Source organism: Mobula hypostoma, chromosome 9, assembly GCF_963921235.1.
Source record: "Mobula hypostoma chromosome 9, sMobHyp1.1, whole genome shotgun sequence".
Taxonomy (NCBI): Eukaryota; Metazoa; Chordata; class Chondrichthyes; order Myliobatiformes; family Myliobatidae; genus Mobula; species Mobula hypostoma.
In genome coordinates, this window is record NC_086105.1 from 148792602 (window position 1) to 148811442 (window position 18841).

Here is an 18841-nt window from a genome sequence, read left to right on the forward strand (position 1 = left end):
TTCTCCGGGTGCTCCAGTGCCCTCCCACAGTCCAAAGTGCGCACATTAGGGTGTTGAGCAAAGCTATGTTGGTGCCACAAGCATGGCAACATTTGTGGGTTGCTTCCAGCACATCCCCAGCGCAAACAACGCACTTCACTGTAACACACACAAAATGCTGGAGGAGCTCAGTGGGACAGGCAGCATCTATGGAAGGGAGTAAACAGTCGATGTTTCAGGCCAAGACCCTTCATCAGGACTGGAAAGGAAGGCGGAAGAAGCCAGAATAAAAAGGTGGGGGGAGGGGAGAAGATAGCTGGAAGGTGATAGGTGAAGCCAGGTGATCAGCCAGGTACAGGGTTGGAGAGGAGAGTGGACCATAGGAGGAAGGGAAGGAGGACGTGATAAGTAGGTGAGAAGAGGTAAGGGGCCAGAGTGGGGGGGGAGGGGAGGAGAAATCGATGTTCGTGCCATCAGATTGGAGGTTACCCAGATGGAATATAAGGTGTTGCTCCTCCACCCTGAGGGTGGCCTCATCTTGGCACAAGAGGAAGCCATGACCGCTTTGATATTCTGATGTACGCATGACAAATAAAGCTAATCTTAAAAAAAATGAGATTCCCCCCTCATTCTCTGAAACTCCAGTGAGTTACAGGCTCAGAGCCATCAAACACTCCTCATACGTTAACCCTTTTATTCTCGTGAACTTCCTCTTGACCCTCAGCAATGCCAGCATATCCTTTCTGGGGCCTCAAACTGCTCACGATACTCTAAATGTGACCAAAGTGTTATAAATCCTCGGCATTGCCTCCTTGCTCTTTTTCGCTGTACGTCGCAGGTTTCTGAGCGCCCTCGCAGTACTTGCTGAACGACCGGAACTGGTGGAGAGGGTGATGATCACTCGGACCATCTGCCTGGAGGGTGCCTACCAGGTGCGGCTCTGCAAGGATGGGACCTGGATCACCGTGCTGGTGGATGACATGTTACCCTGCGACGAATACGGATACCTTCTCTTCTCTCAGGTACCAGGGCTCGCATCGTCCAAGTTCAAATTCAGAGTTTAATTATCATTCAACCATACACGAATAGAACCAAATAAAACAGCGTTCCTCTGGGTCCAAGGTGTGGTGCGAAACACACCAACAACAGCACACAGCACTTAGCATGTATGCAATCATACAGTCAAAAAAATATATACAGCCCAAGTCCATGAGTGGTATGGGATGTTCTTTCACCGAGTGAACACTGGAGGGCAGCCCCCGCTGGGAGGGGTCAACCCCTGCTCCCCCAACCAACCCATATTCCAGCGTCCCACAGACATCTCTGCTCTCTCCCATACCACCTCTGGGCAGCGTGAGGGCCTTGTCCTGACCTAACCTCAGTAACAGTAACAGCATGTATTGCAGCCCCGTGAGTGTGTTGTAGGCATGGAAGCATGGAACCGGATGGGGCTGCCTGCCTAGATCTGCCATGATGTCAGCCAAGAGTGAAACAGATTATAAGGGCTTAATGTGAGGGGGCCACATGGTTAATGTAACGCTTTACAGCACTGGCGACTGGGCTTGAGTTCCCACCGCTGATCGTAAAAAGTTTGTACATTTGTACCGGGGGCTCTGGTTTCCTCCCACAGTCCAACGACGTCCAGGTTAATGGGTTAATTGGTCGTGTGGATGTAATTGGGCTCGTTGGGCCAGAAAGGCCTGTTACCGAGCTGTATCGCTAAATTTTTAAAAAATATTAAATAACAAGGAGCTCAATGGGTCTGGCAGCATCTGTGGAGGGAGATGGATAGTTGACGTTCTGTATTGAGACCCTATATCTGAAATTAGTCTCAGAAACCTGTCCATCCCCACTCTCTGTATGTTTTTCCCATGACTGTGTGGGTTTCCTCTGGGTGCTCCAGTTTCCTCCCACAGTCCAAAGACGTTCTGGTAAGGGTTAGTAGATAGTGGACACGCTATGTTGGTGCAGGAAGCATGGTGACACTTGTGGGCTGCCCCCAGCACATCCTCGGCCCGTGTTGGTCATTGACGCAAATGATGCATTTCACTGTGTGTCATAAACACAGGAGTTCTGCAGACAGTGGATATCCAGAGTAATTGTGTGTGTTTTCACTGTATGAGACAAATAAATCTGTTCTTTCCCCCTTCCCTTACAGTTGTGAGGAAGTGTCTCAGCCCAAAATGTCCTGGTTGTTTATCCCCGTACAGCGATACTGCTGCCCGACTTGCTGAGTTCCTCCAGCAATTTTTTGTGTGTTCCTCTGGATATCCAGCGTCTGCAGAATCTCCGGAGTTTAAAATTTATCCTTTGTTCTCTCACAGTTTAAATCTCAGCTGAACTTTGCTAGCATTTTCTCTGTCACTTTTTTAAGTTGATTTTCTGTCCTATGCCTGATTAGTTTAGAAATTGTTATAACAATTTGACATGCATATGTTAGTATACTTCATGTAATAAGCGAGAATTATGGTGTAGAATAAATTGCATTCCCCTAACCATCTGGTTTAACTAATTTGTCAAATATTTATGGATTCCCAATGGAAAGAGATTGTTAAAGGTTCCTATGAGGATTAAATAACGGTGGAAGGAGATGATTGGGTCATTGCTGGCAGTAGTGTTCAGTGTACGCTCAGGGCTGGGGTGATGATAACTTGTTCAAGCATTTTACGTTCCTCCGAGTGTTTAGTCTTCACTGGGCCTCTGCACAAGAGGTCACGATTGAGCTGTGTATCAAAAGGACAAAGTGAGGCGTTTTGGTGTTTCCAGTCTCCCTGGCTGGTCTGGGGCAAGGGAAGGACACCACTGACACAATCGTTGAGTCAACACACACAAATTGCTGGAGGAACTCAGCAGGTCAGGCAGTGTCTTTGGAAATGAATAGACAGTGGATGTTTTCTGCTGAGACCCTTCAGCAGAACTGGAAAGGAAGGGGAAAGAGGCCAGAATCAGAAGGTGGGGGCCAGATGGAGGGGAAGGAGGACAAGCTGGCAGGTGATAGGTGACACCAGGTGGGTGAGGGAGGAGGGGGTGAAGTAAGAATCTGGAAAGTGGGATCCTTCTTTCCCTCTCCCACCTTCTTATTCTGACCTCCCATCTTCCTACTTCACCTCCCATCTCCCTCACCTGGTCTCACCTAATCTTCCCCTCCCCCCATCTTTCCAGTGCTGATGGAGGGTCTTGGCTCAAAATGTTGACTGTTTCCAGTGCTCCCTGACGTGCTGAGTTCTTCCAGCATTTCGAGTGTGTTGCCACTGCCTTTATATAACACCTTTAATTCAGGAGCATGTCCTGTGGAGTTACAGTGCCTTCTAAATATGCAGTGTCACATCGTATGCCACAACCAGTGCAGTGACTGACCTACAACCTCGATATTGGGCATTCATGGGATGGAACAGAGAACACTACAGCACAGTACAGGCCTTTCGACCCACTATGTGGTGCTGACCTTTTAACCTTCCCTCCAATACAACCCTCCTTTTCTCTGTCATCCATGTGCCTATCTAAGAGTCTCTCAAAAGTCTCTAATGTATCTGCCTTTACCGCCAGGCTTGGCAGGACGTTCCACACTCCCACCACTCTCTGTAGAGAACTTATCTCTAACATCCCGTCTGCACTTTCCTCCAATCACCTTAAAATTATGCCCCCTCTTTTAGCCATTTCTGCCCCGGGCAAATGTCCACCCTTGTCTTAGCCTCTTATCATCTCGTAACCTCTATCAAGTCACCTCTCATCCTCCTTCACTCCAGAAAGAAAAGCCCCAGCTTGCTCATCCTACTTTCATAAGACACGCTCTCTAATCCAGGCAGCATCCTGGTAAATCTCCTTTGCACCCTCTCTAAAGCTTCCACATCCTTCCAATAACAAGCGACCAGACCCGGAACACAATTCTCCAAGTGTGGTCTGATGTGAGGTAACGCCACTGCCTCACACTTGAGGAATGGAAAATGAGAGGAGGAGATCCAATCATAAACAAGAGAGATGCTGGAAATCCGAGCAACACACACAGAACGCTGGAGGAACTCAGCAGGCCAGGCAGCGTCCATGGAAAAGAGTACAGCACTGCTGAAGGATCTCGGCCGGAGACGTCGACTGTACTTCTTTCCAGCCCGGCCTGCTGAGCTCCTCCAGCATTTAGTGTGTGTTGCTAATGAGAGGAGGAGGAGGGAGGGTGGAGAGATTACTGGAAGTAGTTTTCCTGATACGTTGAGACCCTGATACGTTGCTGTCAATTTTCTGTGTGCTCAGGCCCAGAGGAAGCAGCTTTGGGTGGCTCTGATCGAGAAGGCCCTGGCCAAGTTGCACGGCTCCTACTTCGCTCTGCAGGCTGGGAGAGCCATCGAAGGACTTGCCACCCTCACCGGTGCCCCCTGTGAAAGTCTGATGCTGCAAATCAGTTCAACGAACCCACGTGAGGAGCCCATCGACACGGACCTCATCTGGGTCAAAATGCTGAGCTCGAAGGAAGCTGGGTAAAGTTACTCCGGGTGTCTGAATGGGCAAAGACTCGAATCAGAATCAGGTTTATTATCACTGATATTTGTTGTTTTCAGGTAGCAGTACAGTGCAAAGACATAAAATTGCTATAAATTACAAAATAAATCACTAACTAGTGCGAAAAGGGAGCAAACTAGTGTTCAGGGGTTCATTGTCCATTCAGGTGGAGGGGAGAAGTTGTTCCTAAAATGTTGAGTGTGTGTCTTCAGGCTCTTGTACTTCCTCCCTGCTGGTAGCAGTGAGAAGAGGGTGTGTCTTGGGTGGAGGGAGTCCTTAATGATGGACACTACCTTCTCGAGGCACTGCCTCGTGAGAGGTGTCCTCAATGGTGGGGAGAGCTGCGGCTGTGTCCACGACCCTCGGCAGCCTCTTGCCACCCTGTGCGTTGGAGCCCCTGGACCAGGCTGTGGTGAAACCAGTCAGAATGCTCTCTGCTCTCTGCTGTACACAAGTGTGCCAAGAACTTGAATGCCGTGTAGTTGGGACTGAAGGGGGCACCCAGCCCTCAGCTCAGTACACGGTAGAGTAGTATAACACTGACCTAATTGCTCAGCTTCATCACACGCAAATTGAGTGGCGGCCATACGTCGAGTACAGGTCCAAGCCAAGTGTATTGTCATCTGCACAAGGACATGTACACAGAGGTACAATAAAAACCCTAACTTGCTGCAGCATTACCAACACACAACATTCACCAAAACATATATATAAATGAACAGCATATATTATACAAAATTATGCAAGAAAGACACAGAACAAACAGACAAAACAGTCCCTTGTAGTGCAATGTGGTCAAAATTCTCTGGGGACTGGAACAGTCACATAATGACGGGGGGGGCACGGTAGGGCCCAGCTATTTCAGCTTGGAGTTCCTCTGTGAGAAAGTTTGTACATTCTCCAGGTGTTCCGGTTTCCTCCCACAGTCCAAAGACATTCCAGTTAGTAGGTTAATTGGTCACTGTAGGTTGTCCTAGGGTGGCTCGTTGGACCAGAAGGGTCTGTCCCACACAGTATCTCTAAATAAATGAATAAAAAGTATGCGCAAGTGCAGTGAGAAACTTCACTTGCAGCAGCACTTAACTTTACAGTAGCAGCGACCAAGGTTCTTTTCCCGCAGCGGGATGGAGATACGTCTCTACCAAAGGAGGTGTAAGGTGCTCCTCTCTCCACTAGCCTGCAGGTCACACTTGGGCAAGGTGTAGCACCTGCTTAGCCCCCCAATCAGGGTCATGTGAAGCTGGGAGATGGTGGATGGTCGTGTGAGTCACTGGGAGATGGTGGGTGGTCCTGTGAGTCACTGGGAGATGGTGGGTGGTCGTGTGAGTCACTGGGAGATGGTGGGTGGTCGTGTGAGTCACTGGGAGATGGTGGATGGTCGTGTGAGCCATTGGGAGATGGTGAGTGGTCGTGTGAGCCATTGGGAGATGGTGAGTGGTCGTGTGAGTCACTGGGAGATGGTGGATGGTCGTGTGAGTCACTGGGAGACGGTAGGTGGTCATGTGAGTCACTGGGAGACGGTGGGTGGTCCTGTGAGTCACTGGGAGATGGTGGATGGTCCTGTGAGTCACTGGGAGATGGTGGGTGGTCATGTGAGTCACTGGGAGATGGTGGATGATCGTGTGAGTCACTGGGAGATGGTGGATGGTCGTGTGAGTCACTGGGAGATGGTGGGTGGTCCTGTGAGTCACTGGGAGATGGTGGGTGGTCGTGTGAGTCACTGGGAGATGGTGGGTGGTCCTGTGAGTCACTGGGAGATGGTGGATGGTCGTGTGAGTCACTGGGAGATGGTGGATGGTTGTGTGAGTCACTGGGAGATGGTGGATGGTCCTGTGAGTCACTGGGAGATGGTGGGTGGTCCTGTGAGTCACTGGGAGATGGTGGATGGTCCTGTGAGTCACTGGGAGATGGTGGGTGGTCATGTGAGTCACTGGGAGATGGTGGATGATCATGTGAGTCACTGGGAGATGGTGGATGGTCGTGTGAGTCACTGGGAGATGGTGGGTGGTCCTGTGAGTCACTGGGAGATGGTGGGTTGTCCTGTGAGTCACTGGGAGATGGTGGATGGTCATGTGAGTCACTGGGAGATGGTGGATATTCGTGCGAGTCACTGGGAGATGGTGGATGGTCCTGTGAGTCACTGGGAGATGGTGGGTGGTCCTGTGAGTCACTGGGAGATGGTGGATGGTCGTGTGAGTCACTGGGAGATGGTGGATATTCGTGTGAGTCACTGGGAGATGGTGGATGGTCATGTGAGTCACTGGGAGATGGTGGGTGGTCGTGTGAGTCACTGGGAGATGGTGGGTGGTCATATGAGTCACTGGGAGATGGTGGATTTTCGTGTGAGTCACTGGGAGATGGTGGATATTCGTGTGAGTCACTGGGAGATGGTGGGTGGTCGTGTGAGCCATTGGGAGATGGTGGATGGTCGTGTGAGCCATTGGGAGATGGTGGGTGGTCGTGTGCGTCACTGGTAGATGGTGGATGGTCCTGTGAGTCACTGGGAGATGGTGGGTGGTCATGTGAGTCACTGGGAGATGGTGGGTGGTCCTGTGAGTCACTGGGAGATGGTGGATTTTCGTGTGAGTCACTGGGAGATGGTGGATGGTCATGTGAGTCACTGGGAGATGGTGGATATTCGTGTGAGTCACTGGGAGATGGTGGATGGTCGTGTGAGTCACTGGGAGATGGTGGTTGTGTGAGCCATTGGGAGATGGTGGATATTCGTGGGAGTCACTGGGAGATGGTGGGTGGTCGTGTGAGTCACTGGGAGATGGTGGGTGGTCGTGTGAGTCACTGGGAGATGGTGAATATTCGTGTGAGTCACTGGGAGATGGTGGGTGGTCATGTGAGTCACTGGGAGATGGTGGATATTCGTGTGAGTCACTGGGAGATGGTGGATGGTCCTGTGAGTCACTGGGAGATGGTGGATGGTCGTGTGAGTCACTGGGAGATGGTGGATGGTCCTGTGAGTCACTGGGAGATGGTGGATATTCGTGTGAGTCACTGGGAGATGGTGGGTGGTCCTGTGAGTCACTGGGAGATGGTGGATATTCGTGTGAGTCACTGGGAGATGGTGGGTGGTCCTGTGAGTCACTGGGAGATGGTGGGTGGTCGTGTGAGTCACTGGGAGATGTTGGGTGGTCCTGTGAGTCACTGGGAGATGGTGGGTGGTCGTGTGAGCCATTGGGAGATGGTGGATATTCGTGTGAGTCACTGGGAGATGGTGGATATTCGTGTGAGATACCGAGAGATGGTGGGTGGTCCTGTGAGTCACTGGGAGATGGTGGATGGTCGTGTGAGTCACTGGGAGATGGTGGGTGGTCGTGTGAGTCACTGGGAGATGGTGGGTGGTCATGTGAGTCACTGGGAGATGGTGGGTGGTCATGTGAGTCACTGGGAGATGGTGGGTGGTCCTGTGAGTCACTGGGAGATGGTGGGTGGTCATGTGAGTCACTGGGAGATGGTGGATATTCATGTGAGTCACTGGGAGATGGTGAATATTCGTGTGAGATACCGAAAGATGGTGGGTGGTCCTGTGAGTCACTGGGAGATGGTGGATGGTCGTGTGAGTCACTGGGAGATGGTGGGTGGTCCTGTGAGTCACTGGGAGATGGTGGGTGGTCTTGTGAGTCACTGGGAGATGTTGGGTGGTCCTGTGAGTCACTGGGAGATGGTGGGTGGTCGTGTGAGTCACTGGGAGATGGTGGGTGGTCTTGTGAGTCACTGGGAGATGGTGGGTGGTCCTGTGAGTCACTGGGAGATGGTGGGTGGTCGTGTGAGTCACTGGGAGATGGTGGGTGGTCGTGTGAGTCACTGGGAGAGGGTGGGTGGTCATGTGAGTCACTGGGAGATGGTGGATATTCATGTGAGTCACTGGGAGATGGTGGATATTCGTGTGAGATACCGAGAGATGGTGGGTGGTCCTGTGAGTCACTGGGAGATGGTGGATGGTCGTGTGAGTCACTGGGAGATGGTGGGTGGTCGTGTGAGTCACTGGGAGATGGTGGGTGGTCTTGTGAGTCACTGGGAGATGTTGGGTGGTCCTGTGAGTCACTGGGAGATGGTGGGTGGTCGTGTGAGTCACTGGGAGATGGTGGGTGGTCGTGTGAGTCACTGGGAGATGGTGGGTGGTCTTGTGAGTCACTGGGAGATGGTGGGTGGTCGTGTGAGTCACTGGGAGATGGTGGATGGTCCTGTGAGTCACTGGGAGATGGTGGGTGGTCGTGTGAGTCACTGGGAGATGGTGGATGGTCCTGTGAGTCACTGGGAGATGGTGGGTGGTCGTGTGAGTCACTGGGAGATGGTGGGTGGTCGTGTGAGTTACTGGGAGATGGTGGGTGGTCCTGTGAGTCACTGGGAGATGGTGGGTGGTCGTATGAGCCACTGGGAGATGGTGGGTGGTCATGTGAGTCACTGGGTGATGGTGGGTGGTCATGTGAGTCACTGGGAGATGGTGGATATTCGTGTGAGTCACTGGGAGATGGTGGATATTCGTGTGAGATACCGAAAGATGGTGGGTGGTCCTGTGAGTCACTGGGAGATGGTGGATGGTCGTGTGAGTCACTGGGAGATGGTGGGTGGTCCTGTGAGTCACTGGGAGATGGTGGGTGGTCCTGTGAGTCACTGGGAGATGGTGGGTGGTCGTGTGAGTCACTGGGGGATGGTGGGTGGTCGTGTGAGTCACTGGGAGATGGTGGGTGGTCATGTGAGTCACTGGGAGATGGTGGGTGGTCGTGTGAGTCACTGGGAGATGGTGGATGGTCCTGTGAGTCACTGGGAGATGGTGGGTGGTCGTGTGAGTCACTGGGAGATGGTGGGTGGTCATGTGAGCAGCTGGAGGTGGTGCGTTTCGAAGAGCTGGAAGGGCTGATTCGGTACTATGTCTCAATAAAATAAAATATGGAGGGGTGTCAGAGCTAGGTTTTTTAAAGAAGATGGTGAGTGCGTAGGACACCCTGCTAATGGTGGTGGTAGAGGCAAATACATAAGGGGCATTTAAGAAACTCTTGGATGGGAACAAGGAAGATAGTATAATGGAGGACTATGTGGGAGGGACGGCCCAGACCGATCTCAGAGTGGGTTAAAAGGTCGACACAATGTCATGGGTCAAAGGGCCTGTACTGTGCTGTACTGGTCTATGTTAAACTCAGAAGCACACAAAGACATAAAGGTTATATTTTTTAAATATTTTGTCTGATTTAAAGTGACTGTGTACAATTTAGACTGAATGTTTCTATCAATATCCTTTACCCTTTCCCTTCTCAAACATTTAGGTTTTTGATGGGTGCGTCTTGTGGAGGTGGGAACATGAAAGTCGATGACACAACATACGAGACGATGGGTCTGAGGCCCCGGCACGCTTACTCCATTCTAGATGTCCGAGATGTACAGGGATACAGGTGAGGGCCCCGCCAACAGCTGAGAACAAGGAGCCTCCACCTGCTCCAGTGTAACTAGACTCTTGGACAGGTTAACTATTCTGATGCTCCTTGAGAAGAAACAGGCCATTTAATAACTCCCACAGCAACATACAGAGGAACTGGAGGACCTCAGTGGGTCAGGCAGCATCCATGGAGGAACATCGGCAGTGAAAATGAAATGGAGACAAGTCCAGATGAAGGGTCTTTATCTGAAACATCAACTCTCCATTCCCTCCGCTGACACTGCCTGATAAATTGAGTTCCTCCAGGGCACTACAGCACAGAAACAGGCCCTTTGGCCCATCGAGTCTGTGCCAAACCATTACTCTGCCTCGTCCCATCAAACCGCACCTGGACCATCGCCCTCCATACCCCTCCCATCCACGTACCTATCCAAACTTCTCTTATTCTCTTGCAATGGAACCCACATCCATCACTTCTGCTGGCAACTCGTTCCACACTCTCACCACCCTCTGAGTGAAGACGTTCCCCTTAAACATTTCACCTTTCGCCCTTAACCCATAACTTCTACTTCTAGTCTCATCCAATGTCACTGGAAAAAGCCTGTTTGCATTTTGCATTCACCCTGTCTATACCCCTCATAATTTTGTCTGTCAAATCCACTCTCATTCTTCTACACTCCAGGGAATGAAGTCCTAATTTATTCACCTTTCCCGATAACTCAGGTCCTCAAGTCCTGCAATGTCCTTGTAAATTTTCTCCGTACTCTTTCAACCTTATCGATAAATTTCCTGTGGGTAATTGACAAGAACTGCACACAATACTCCAAATGAGGCCTCACCATCACCTTAGACAACTTCAACATAACGTCACAACTCCTGTATTCAATACTTTGATTTAGAAAGACCAACGTGCCAAAAGCTTTCTTTACAACCCTAGATAGGGTACCTGCAATGCCAATTTCAAGGAATTATGGATCTGTATTCCCAGATCCCTCTGTTCTACTGCACTCCTCAGTGCCCAGGTGTTCACTGTGTAAGACCTACCCTGGTTTGTCCTCACTCACTCCTGTCTGCATGCATTAAATTTCTTCTGCCATTTTTCAGCCCATCTTTCCAGCTGGTCCAAGCTTTGATAGTCTTCCCTGTGTGTTCTCCAGAATTCCAGCATCTGCAGTCTCCTGTCTCCATTTAATAATTTCTGCCCTTTTTCCTTCTCCATCCCTTTACCTATGATAGTCAACCGACAGTTCTTTGAGCTTTGAACTTTGGTTTATTTTGAGTTCAAAGGCAAAATCAAAGTAAATTTATTATCAAAGTACATATGTATCTGTCACCTTGAAATTCGTTTTCTTGCAGGCATTTACAGGAAATAAAGAAATACAATAGAATTGCCAAAAAAATATAAAAACTGACAAAACCAATATACAAAGCAGACTAATTGTTGAAATAAATTAATAATACTGAGAACATGAGTTGTAAGGGACCATTGAAAGTGAGCCTGTAGGTTGTGGAATCTGTTCAAAGTTGAGGTGACTGAAGTTATTCACACTGGTTCGGGAGCCTGATGGTTGAGGGGTAATAACTGTTACTGAACCTGGTGGTGTGGGACCTGAGGCTCCTGTACCTTCTCGATGGTAGTCACAAGAAGAGAGCATGACCTGGATGGTGAGGATCCTCTGCTTTCCTGTGGCAACGCTCCATGTAACTGTGCTCAGTGGTAGAGGGAGCTCTGCTTGTGATGGACATGGACTGGGCCCTGTCCATCACTTCACTTCTGCCCTTCACTACATTCTGATTTCCAGTGCTCCACCTTTGGCCTTCTTGCCAAGGTCCTGAACTCCGCAATCCCCTCCCTGAACTTCTCCCTTAAAGAGCTTCTTGAAGTCTCTGTGTAACCAAGCCATAGGTCGCCCTATGCAGCCCTTGTAGAACTGCCTGAGAATGCTCAATTCATTCGAGCATCGTAGAGTCATACAGCAGGAGAGCAGACCCTTCAGCCCGACTGGTCAATGCTGACCAAGATCCCAGTCTAGGCTGGTCCCCTTTCCCTCCATATGTCAGTACGAGATCTTGCTACTGTGGTCTGGGTGTGTTTCCTTAGACCTGATGGTTGAATGAGGGGGTGGGTTTAACTACAGCGGCGCACAAAATGCTGGAGGAACTCAGCAGGTCAGGCAGCGCCCATGGAAATGAACAACAGCTGACGCTTGGAGCCGAGACCCTTTCTCAGGACTGGAAAGGGAGAGGGAAGACGGCAGAATAAGAAGCTGGGCGGAGGAAAAGCTTAAATTCCAACCTATTGTTAATCATCACAATTTATAGGAAACTGCTTGAAATGTTTAAAGCAAAAACTGAAGATTGAAATGTAGTTGCTGAAGATTTGAACTGTAACGGAAAATGTTGCAGATATTCAGTGTATTTTTGTTAAGTTTACATGATTTACATTTGTACTGCTGCTGCAAAAAGCTAATTTTCATGGTGTTTATGTCCTGTGTATACATAGAGCAGTACAGCAGAGTACACACCCTTAGCCCACAATATTATGCTGACCTTTTCACCTACTCCAAGATCAATCTCATGACAGTAAACTTGAACTTCGGTCTGGCAGCGTTCATGGAAAGAGAAACTCACTAAGTGCTTCATGTTGGAAACCTTTCGTCAGTTTTCTCACAATGAAAGGTCATCCATCAGCACCAGTCACTGTTTCTCTCCCCACAGAAGCTGCCTGTCCTGCTGAGTATCCCCAGCTTTTTCTGATCCTGCCTGGATACAGAGCTTGATCCCAGTGCAATTTGGGAAGATAACTGGATTGGGAGATATTGATCCAGAGGTTCTTCAGAAGCCAGGAATGAGGCATGAATCTTGGTGGTTACAGCGTTGTAAGAACACTACCCAGCTGAGTGAGCTGGGGCTTTTCTCCTTGGAATGATGGAGGATGAGAGGTGACTTTAAGATAGAGATGTACAAGATGATCAGAGGCAGAGATCGAGTGTATAAACAGACTTCTGCCCAGGGCAGAAATGGCTAATATGAAGGAGATAATTTTAAGGTGATTGGAGGAAAATATAGGGTTCAGGAACAGTTATTACCCTTCAACCACCAGGCTTCTGAACCAAAGAGGGGATAACTTCACTCACCCCATCACTGAACTGTCCCCACAACCTATGGACTCACTTTCAAGGACTTTTCAACTCATGTTCTCAATATTTATTGCTTATTTATGTATTATTATTATTTTATTTGTTTTTTTTTTCTCTTTGTATTTGCACAGTTTGTTGTCTTTTGTATACTGCCTGTTAGGTGCAGCTTTCATTGATCCTATTGTGTTTCTTTGGATTTACTGTGAACGTCAGCAAGAAAATGAATCTCAGGGTAGTATATGGATATATATGTGCACTTTGACAATTAATTTACCCTGAGCTCTGATTGAACAGAAGGGAACTGGTGCTGTCGAGCGGCTCCTGGAAGCTTTCGGACACGCCGAGACAACGGGGCGCTCACTTGCATTGACTCTGCTCTTTCTGCACAGGTTGCTGAGGCTGCGGAATCCTTGGGGCCGTTTCTCGTGGAGTGGGAACTGGTCAGATGACTGGCCGCACTGGCCGCAGCACCTGCGACACGAGCTGATGGCGCACGGGAGCAGCGAGGGCGTCTTCTGGATTGAGTACTCAGATTTCATCAAGTGAGTGTGCAAGGGTTCGTGAAACTCCAGTGCCAGTCTTTGCTCTTGACCCCACCATCACAGCAGGCTCCGTCTTCTCACGCTGGAATGTCGCCACCCCGCGGGCTGCATGTCTGATCAGCGCCAGGGTAGCACAGCAGTTAGCGCAGTGCTCTTACAGGGTTCAGAGTTCAATTCCAACACTGCTTACCTGTAAGGAGCTTGTACATTCTCTCTGTGAGAGAGAGCGTGGGTTTCCTCCCAAAGTACAAAGACATATGGGTTAGTAGGTTAATTGGTCATCGTAAGTTGTCCTGTGGTTAGGCTAGGGTTAATCGGAGGGTAGCTGGGTCGCATAGCTCATCGGGCTGGAAAGGCCTGTTCTGTGCTGTATGTCAAAATAAGTTTTTTAAAAAGCTTTTCCGTACATCCCAACTCCCTGACAGTACTGCACAGCCTCACACCCCTGGGACCGGAGACCCACGCAAACTGCTGGAGGAACTCAACAGGTCAGGCAGCATCTGTGGAGGGGAATAAACAGTTGATGTTTTGGGCCGAGACCTTCCTTCCCCTCGATTCTTTATTCCTCTCCATACTTACTGCCTGACCTGCTTCGTGTTTTTTATACATTTAGAGATACAGCTCAGTAACAGGCCCCTCCAGCCCTTCGAGCCACACCATGTGACCAATTAACCTACTGACCCGTAGGCCTTCAGCATGTGGGAGGAAACCGGAGCATCTGGTGGTCATGCGGTGGACATACAAATGGGCGGAACTGATCCTGTTACGCTACTGGGCCATTTCACCTTAGGTTCAATATCCAGTGACCCTTTACTTCTTTCTAACGTTTACCCTGACGGATGGTCACTGCTGGATTTGGAAGCCAAAGTCAATACCCATATGCACATCTCCATGAATGCACAGGTCCGATGAAAAACGTATTCACGGCAGCATCACCGGCCCCTAGTGTTAGAGGTGCGCCATGGTAACAGCAGTTAGCGCGACGCTGTTTCAGCTCGGGTCGTTCTAGAGTTCAGAGTTCAGAGTTCAACTCTGGTGCTGCTCGGTAAGGAGTCTCTGTAATTTCACCCTGTGGAATGTGTGGGATTTCTCCAGGCCCTCCCACGGTCCCACGCACCAGGTCATTGTAAATCATCTTGTGATTAGGTCAGGGTTAATCGGGGTTGTCGGGGGTTGCTGAGTGGTGTCGCTCAAAGAGCTCACTGTATCACTGAATAAATAAAACAGGCAGCATTCACAAGAAAAACTTAAAGTATATGCAAATCTTATAAAAAAGAACACAATTAGAGCAACTAAAAGTCCATTTATTATTTATTGTGAAAGTAGATTTAGTGTATGTTACCATTTACAACTCTGAGATTCATTTTCTTGTTGGCATTTACAGAAAATAACAAATACTATAGAATTTATGACAAACATAAATAGACTAAGATTAACTAAACAACCGATGTGCAAAAGAAGACAAACTGTACAAATAAAAATACTAAAAACATGAGTTGTGAAGAGTTTTTACAGGAGAGTTTGTAGGTTGTAAGTGGTGATTTGTGTTTCATTAGTGGCCACAGGTCAGTGTTGCTGATTGTAGTGATTAGGGTTGTACCAACTGATTCAAGAACCAAATGGTTGAAGGGAGGAGCTATTCCTGAACTTGGTGGTGTGAAACTTCAGTCTTCTGTATCTCCAGCCGAATGGGATCCACGAGAAGATGGCATAGCCCACCTGGTGGGGATCTTTGATGACAGATATTGCCTGCTTGATTCGAAGATTACAAGATTACATTTATTTGATTCCAGCACCAATGTAACACTTATGAACCCTAATCTGTACGTCTCTGAAAAGTAGGAGGAAACCAGAGCTCAGAGATTTATGGAGTAGATTGTCATCCAGCATGGTGCACAGAGAGTTGTGACATCAGTGACGGGGGTGGTGTTTATTTGGTCTCAGTTATGGATGTCAGTGACTGGGGCTGTAGTTTCTTTGCCTGTGCCAACTTTATTTTATTTATTTTGGCCCTTCAAGCCTCACTGCATCACAACCACCGCCAGCCCAGTGTAACTCTACCCTGATCATGGGACGATTTACAACGACCAATTAACCTACCCGGCTCGACTCCCGACTGTGGCAGTGAAACTGGAGAACCCCGAGGAATGCCACACTTTCCACGGGGAGGACACACAGAGTTCTCTGGGACTGAGCTCTGGTCCTGGATGTCCCAAGCTCTATTAGCAGCAACTGTCTGCTGCAGTACCGTGGTGCAGATGACTCTGAACTGAGAATTTCAGAAGAGGAGGTTCAACAGGGGTACATCTCGGTCGGTGGTGCTGATACCCCGACTGGAGGAGGAGAGTTGCACAATGCCATTAATCAACAGTGATCTCAGTCTCTCCCACTGACACCTCATTGTCACTGTTAAATGTACGTTACATTCTGCACCATTGTCATTGATGAGGTACTTTTAATGATGAGCCAAGATTTGGTCTGCAGGCATTGTTAATCAAAAGCATTCTGAACTGCAGTCAATAAAGTCAAATAGATAAACAGGAAAAGCACACTGTTCTGGAGTAATTCAGCCCTCTGTTTTAAGCTTCATTAACCTGAACATTTCATTAGGTACACCTATACACCCGCTCGTTAATGCCAATATCTAATCAGCCAATCATCTGGCAGCAACTCAATGCATAAAAGCATGCAGACATGGTCAAGAGGTTCAGTTGTTGTTCAGACCAAACATCACAATAGTGAAGAAATATGATCTAAATGACTTTGGCTGTAGTGCCAGACAGGGTGGTTTGAGTATCTCAGAAACTGCTGATCTCCTGGGATTTTCACACACAACAGTCTCTAGACCAGGGGTTCCCAACCTTTTTTTATGCCGTGGACCAATACCATTAAGCAAGTGATCCGTGGACCCCAGGTTGGGAACCTCTTGTCTAGAGTTTACAGAAATGGTGTGAGAAACAAAAAGCATCCAGTGAGCAGCAGTTTTGTGGATGAAAACACCTTGTTAATGAGAGAGGTCAGAGAAGAATGGCCAGACTGGTTCAAGCTGACAGGAAGGTGACAGTAACTCAGATAACCACACGTCACAACAGTGGTGTGCAGAAGTTACACGTCACAACAGTGGTGTGCAGAAGAGTGTCCCTGAACACACAACACGTCGAACCTTCAAGTGGATGGGTCACAGCAGCAGAAGACTGCACCGGGTTGCAGTGGCCACTGAGTGTATGTTCTCTGGTATCCTCTGCATCTTCTGCTCGATACTCTGATAAACTGTCAGATAATGTTAGTATATTATATAGAGTACCGTGATGTTTATGACTTCCTGTTACAAACGAGAGGAAATGAGGAGGCCCAACGTATTGATGCAATTACAAAGAAGGTACAACAGCAGCAATATTTCATTAGGAGTTTGAGGAGATTTGGTATCTCATCAAAGACTCCAGCTAATTTCCAGAGAGAGACTGTGGAGGGCATTCTAACTGATTGTGTCACTGTCTGCCCTGGGGGCTCAAGTATACATGATCAGGAAAAGCTGCAGAGGCTTGTAAAGTCAACCAGCTCTGTCCTGGGCACTAGCCTCCTCAGCCTCGAGGACATCAGCAATAGAAGATGCCTCTGGAGGCTGTTTCCGTCATTACAGACCCCCACCACCCACAACGTGCCCTCCCCTCTCCTCATTGCTTCAGTCAGGCAGGGAGTACAGGACCCTAAAGACACACACTCAACGTTTAGGAACAGCTTCTCTCTGTGACACCGGGTTTCTAAACAGCCCGTGGACACTACCCATTCTTTTGTACTGTTTGTTTATTTTTATATTCTTAGTGTGATTTATAGTACAGCTGCCACAACACAACAAACTACATGGGACCTATGTAAACCTGGTTCTGACTAAGGGACTGCCAAAATGTTATGTCTTTCTGGCTTCTTCCCCCTTCCTTTCCAATTCTGATGAAGGGTTTCAGTCCAAAACATCGACTGTTATTTCTACAGGTGCTGCCTGACTTGCTGAGTTCCCCCAACATTTTGTATGTGTGTTGCCAGGAGCATTTATTTCCCTGCAACCTCCAGGCTCCTGAACCAGTGTGGATAACATCACTCACTCCAACTCTGAACTGATTCCACAACCTCCAGACTCACTTTCAAGGATTCTACAATTCATGTTCTCAGTGTTATTTATTTAGTTATAGAGTCGTAGAAAAGTACAGCACAGAAATAGGCCCTTTGGCCCATCTAGTCATGCTGAACCATTTAAACTGCCCACTTCCATTGACCTGCACCAAGACCATAGCCCTCCATACCTCTACCATCGGTGTGCCTATCCAAACTTCTCTTAAATGTTGAAATTGAGTTTGCATCGCTGTGCTGGCAGCTCATTCCACACTCTCCTGTCCGTCTCAGTGAAAAAGTTTCCCCTCATGTTCCCCTGAAACTTTTCACCTTTCATCCTTAACCTATGACTTCTGCTTGTCATCTTACCCAACCTCAGTGGAAAAAGCCTGCTTGCATTTACCCTATCAATGCCCCTCGTCATTTAACTGTTTATTATTTCCCTTTTTTTGTTGTATTTGCACAGATTGTCATCTTTTGCACATTGATTGTTGGTCCATCTTTTTTCATCGATTCTGTTGTGTTTCTTTGTATTTACTGTGAATACCCTCAAGAAAATGAATCTCAGGGTTGTATATGGTGACATATATGTTGTGGGCACATGACCAAGTGGTTAAGGCATTGGACTAGCGACCTGAAGGTCGTGAGTTCGAGCCCCAGCCGAGGGAACGTGTTGTGTCCTTGAGCAAGGCACTTAACCACACATTGCTCTGCGACGACACTGGTGCCAAGCTGTATGGGTCCTAATGCCCTTCCCTTGGACAACATTGGTGTCGTGGAGAGGGGAGACTTGCAGCATGGGCAACTGCTGGTCTTCCATACAACCTTGCCCAGGCCTGCGCCCTGGCGACTGAAGACTTTCCAGGCGCAGATCCATGGTCTCGCAAGACTAACAGATGCCTTTATATGTACGTTGATAATAAATGTACTTTGACTTTAGAAAATGTTTCTTTCGGTTTTGACCCCATTAACTATTGTGCATCGGAATCTTACAGGTACTTTGATTCTGTGGACATTTGTAAAATTAACTCTGACTGGCACGAGGTGCGACTCTCGGGCTCGTTCCCGAACCGGACGAATGGGCCGATAACTGTGACCGCACTGACCGTACTGGAGCGCACTTGCCTCGAGTTCCAGCTGTTTCAGGAGGGGAGCAGGTAGGCAATCCAGGAAAATGTCCCCGCGAAACGCAGGCT

At 48.6% G+C, this 18841-nt stretch overlaps 1 protein-coding gene across 9 annotated transcripts in view; it reads left to right on the top strand.

Moving 5' to 3' along the window:
• capn15 (calpain 15) overlaps positions 1–18841 on the top strand; it is a 316435-nt gene that overhangs the window by 278167 nt on the left and 19427 nt on the right. For all 9 annotated transcript variants that reach the window (XM_063059439.1, XM_063059442.1, XM_063059437.1 and 6 more), the window contains 5 exons: positions 818–1001; positions 4225–4448; positions 9747–9872; positions 13386–13538; positions 18641–18802. In XM_063059439.1, coding sequence (XP_062915509.1) covers positions 818–1001; positions 4225–4448; positions 9747–9872; positions 13386–13538; positions 18641–18802 — 849 coding nt within the window. The remainder of the gene's footprint in view (positions 1–817; positions 1002–4224; positions 4449–9746; positions 9873–13385; positions 13539–18640; positions 18803–18841) is intronic.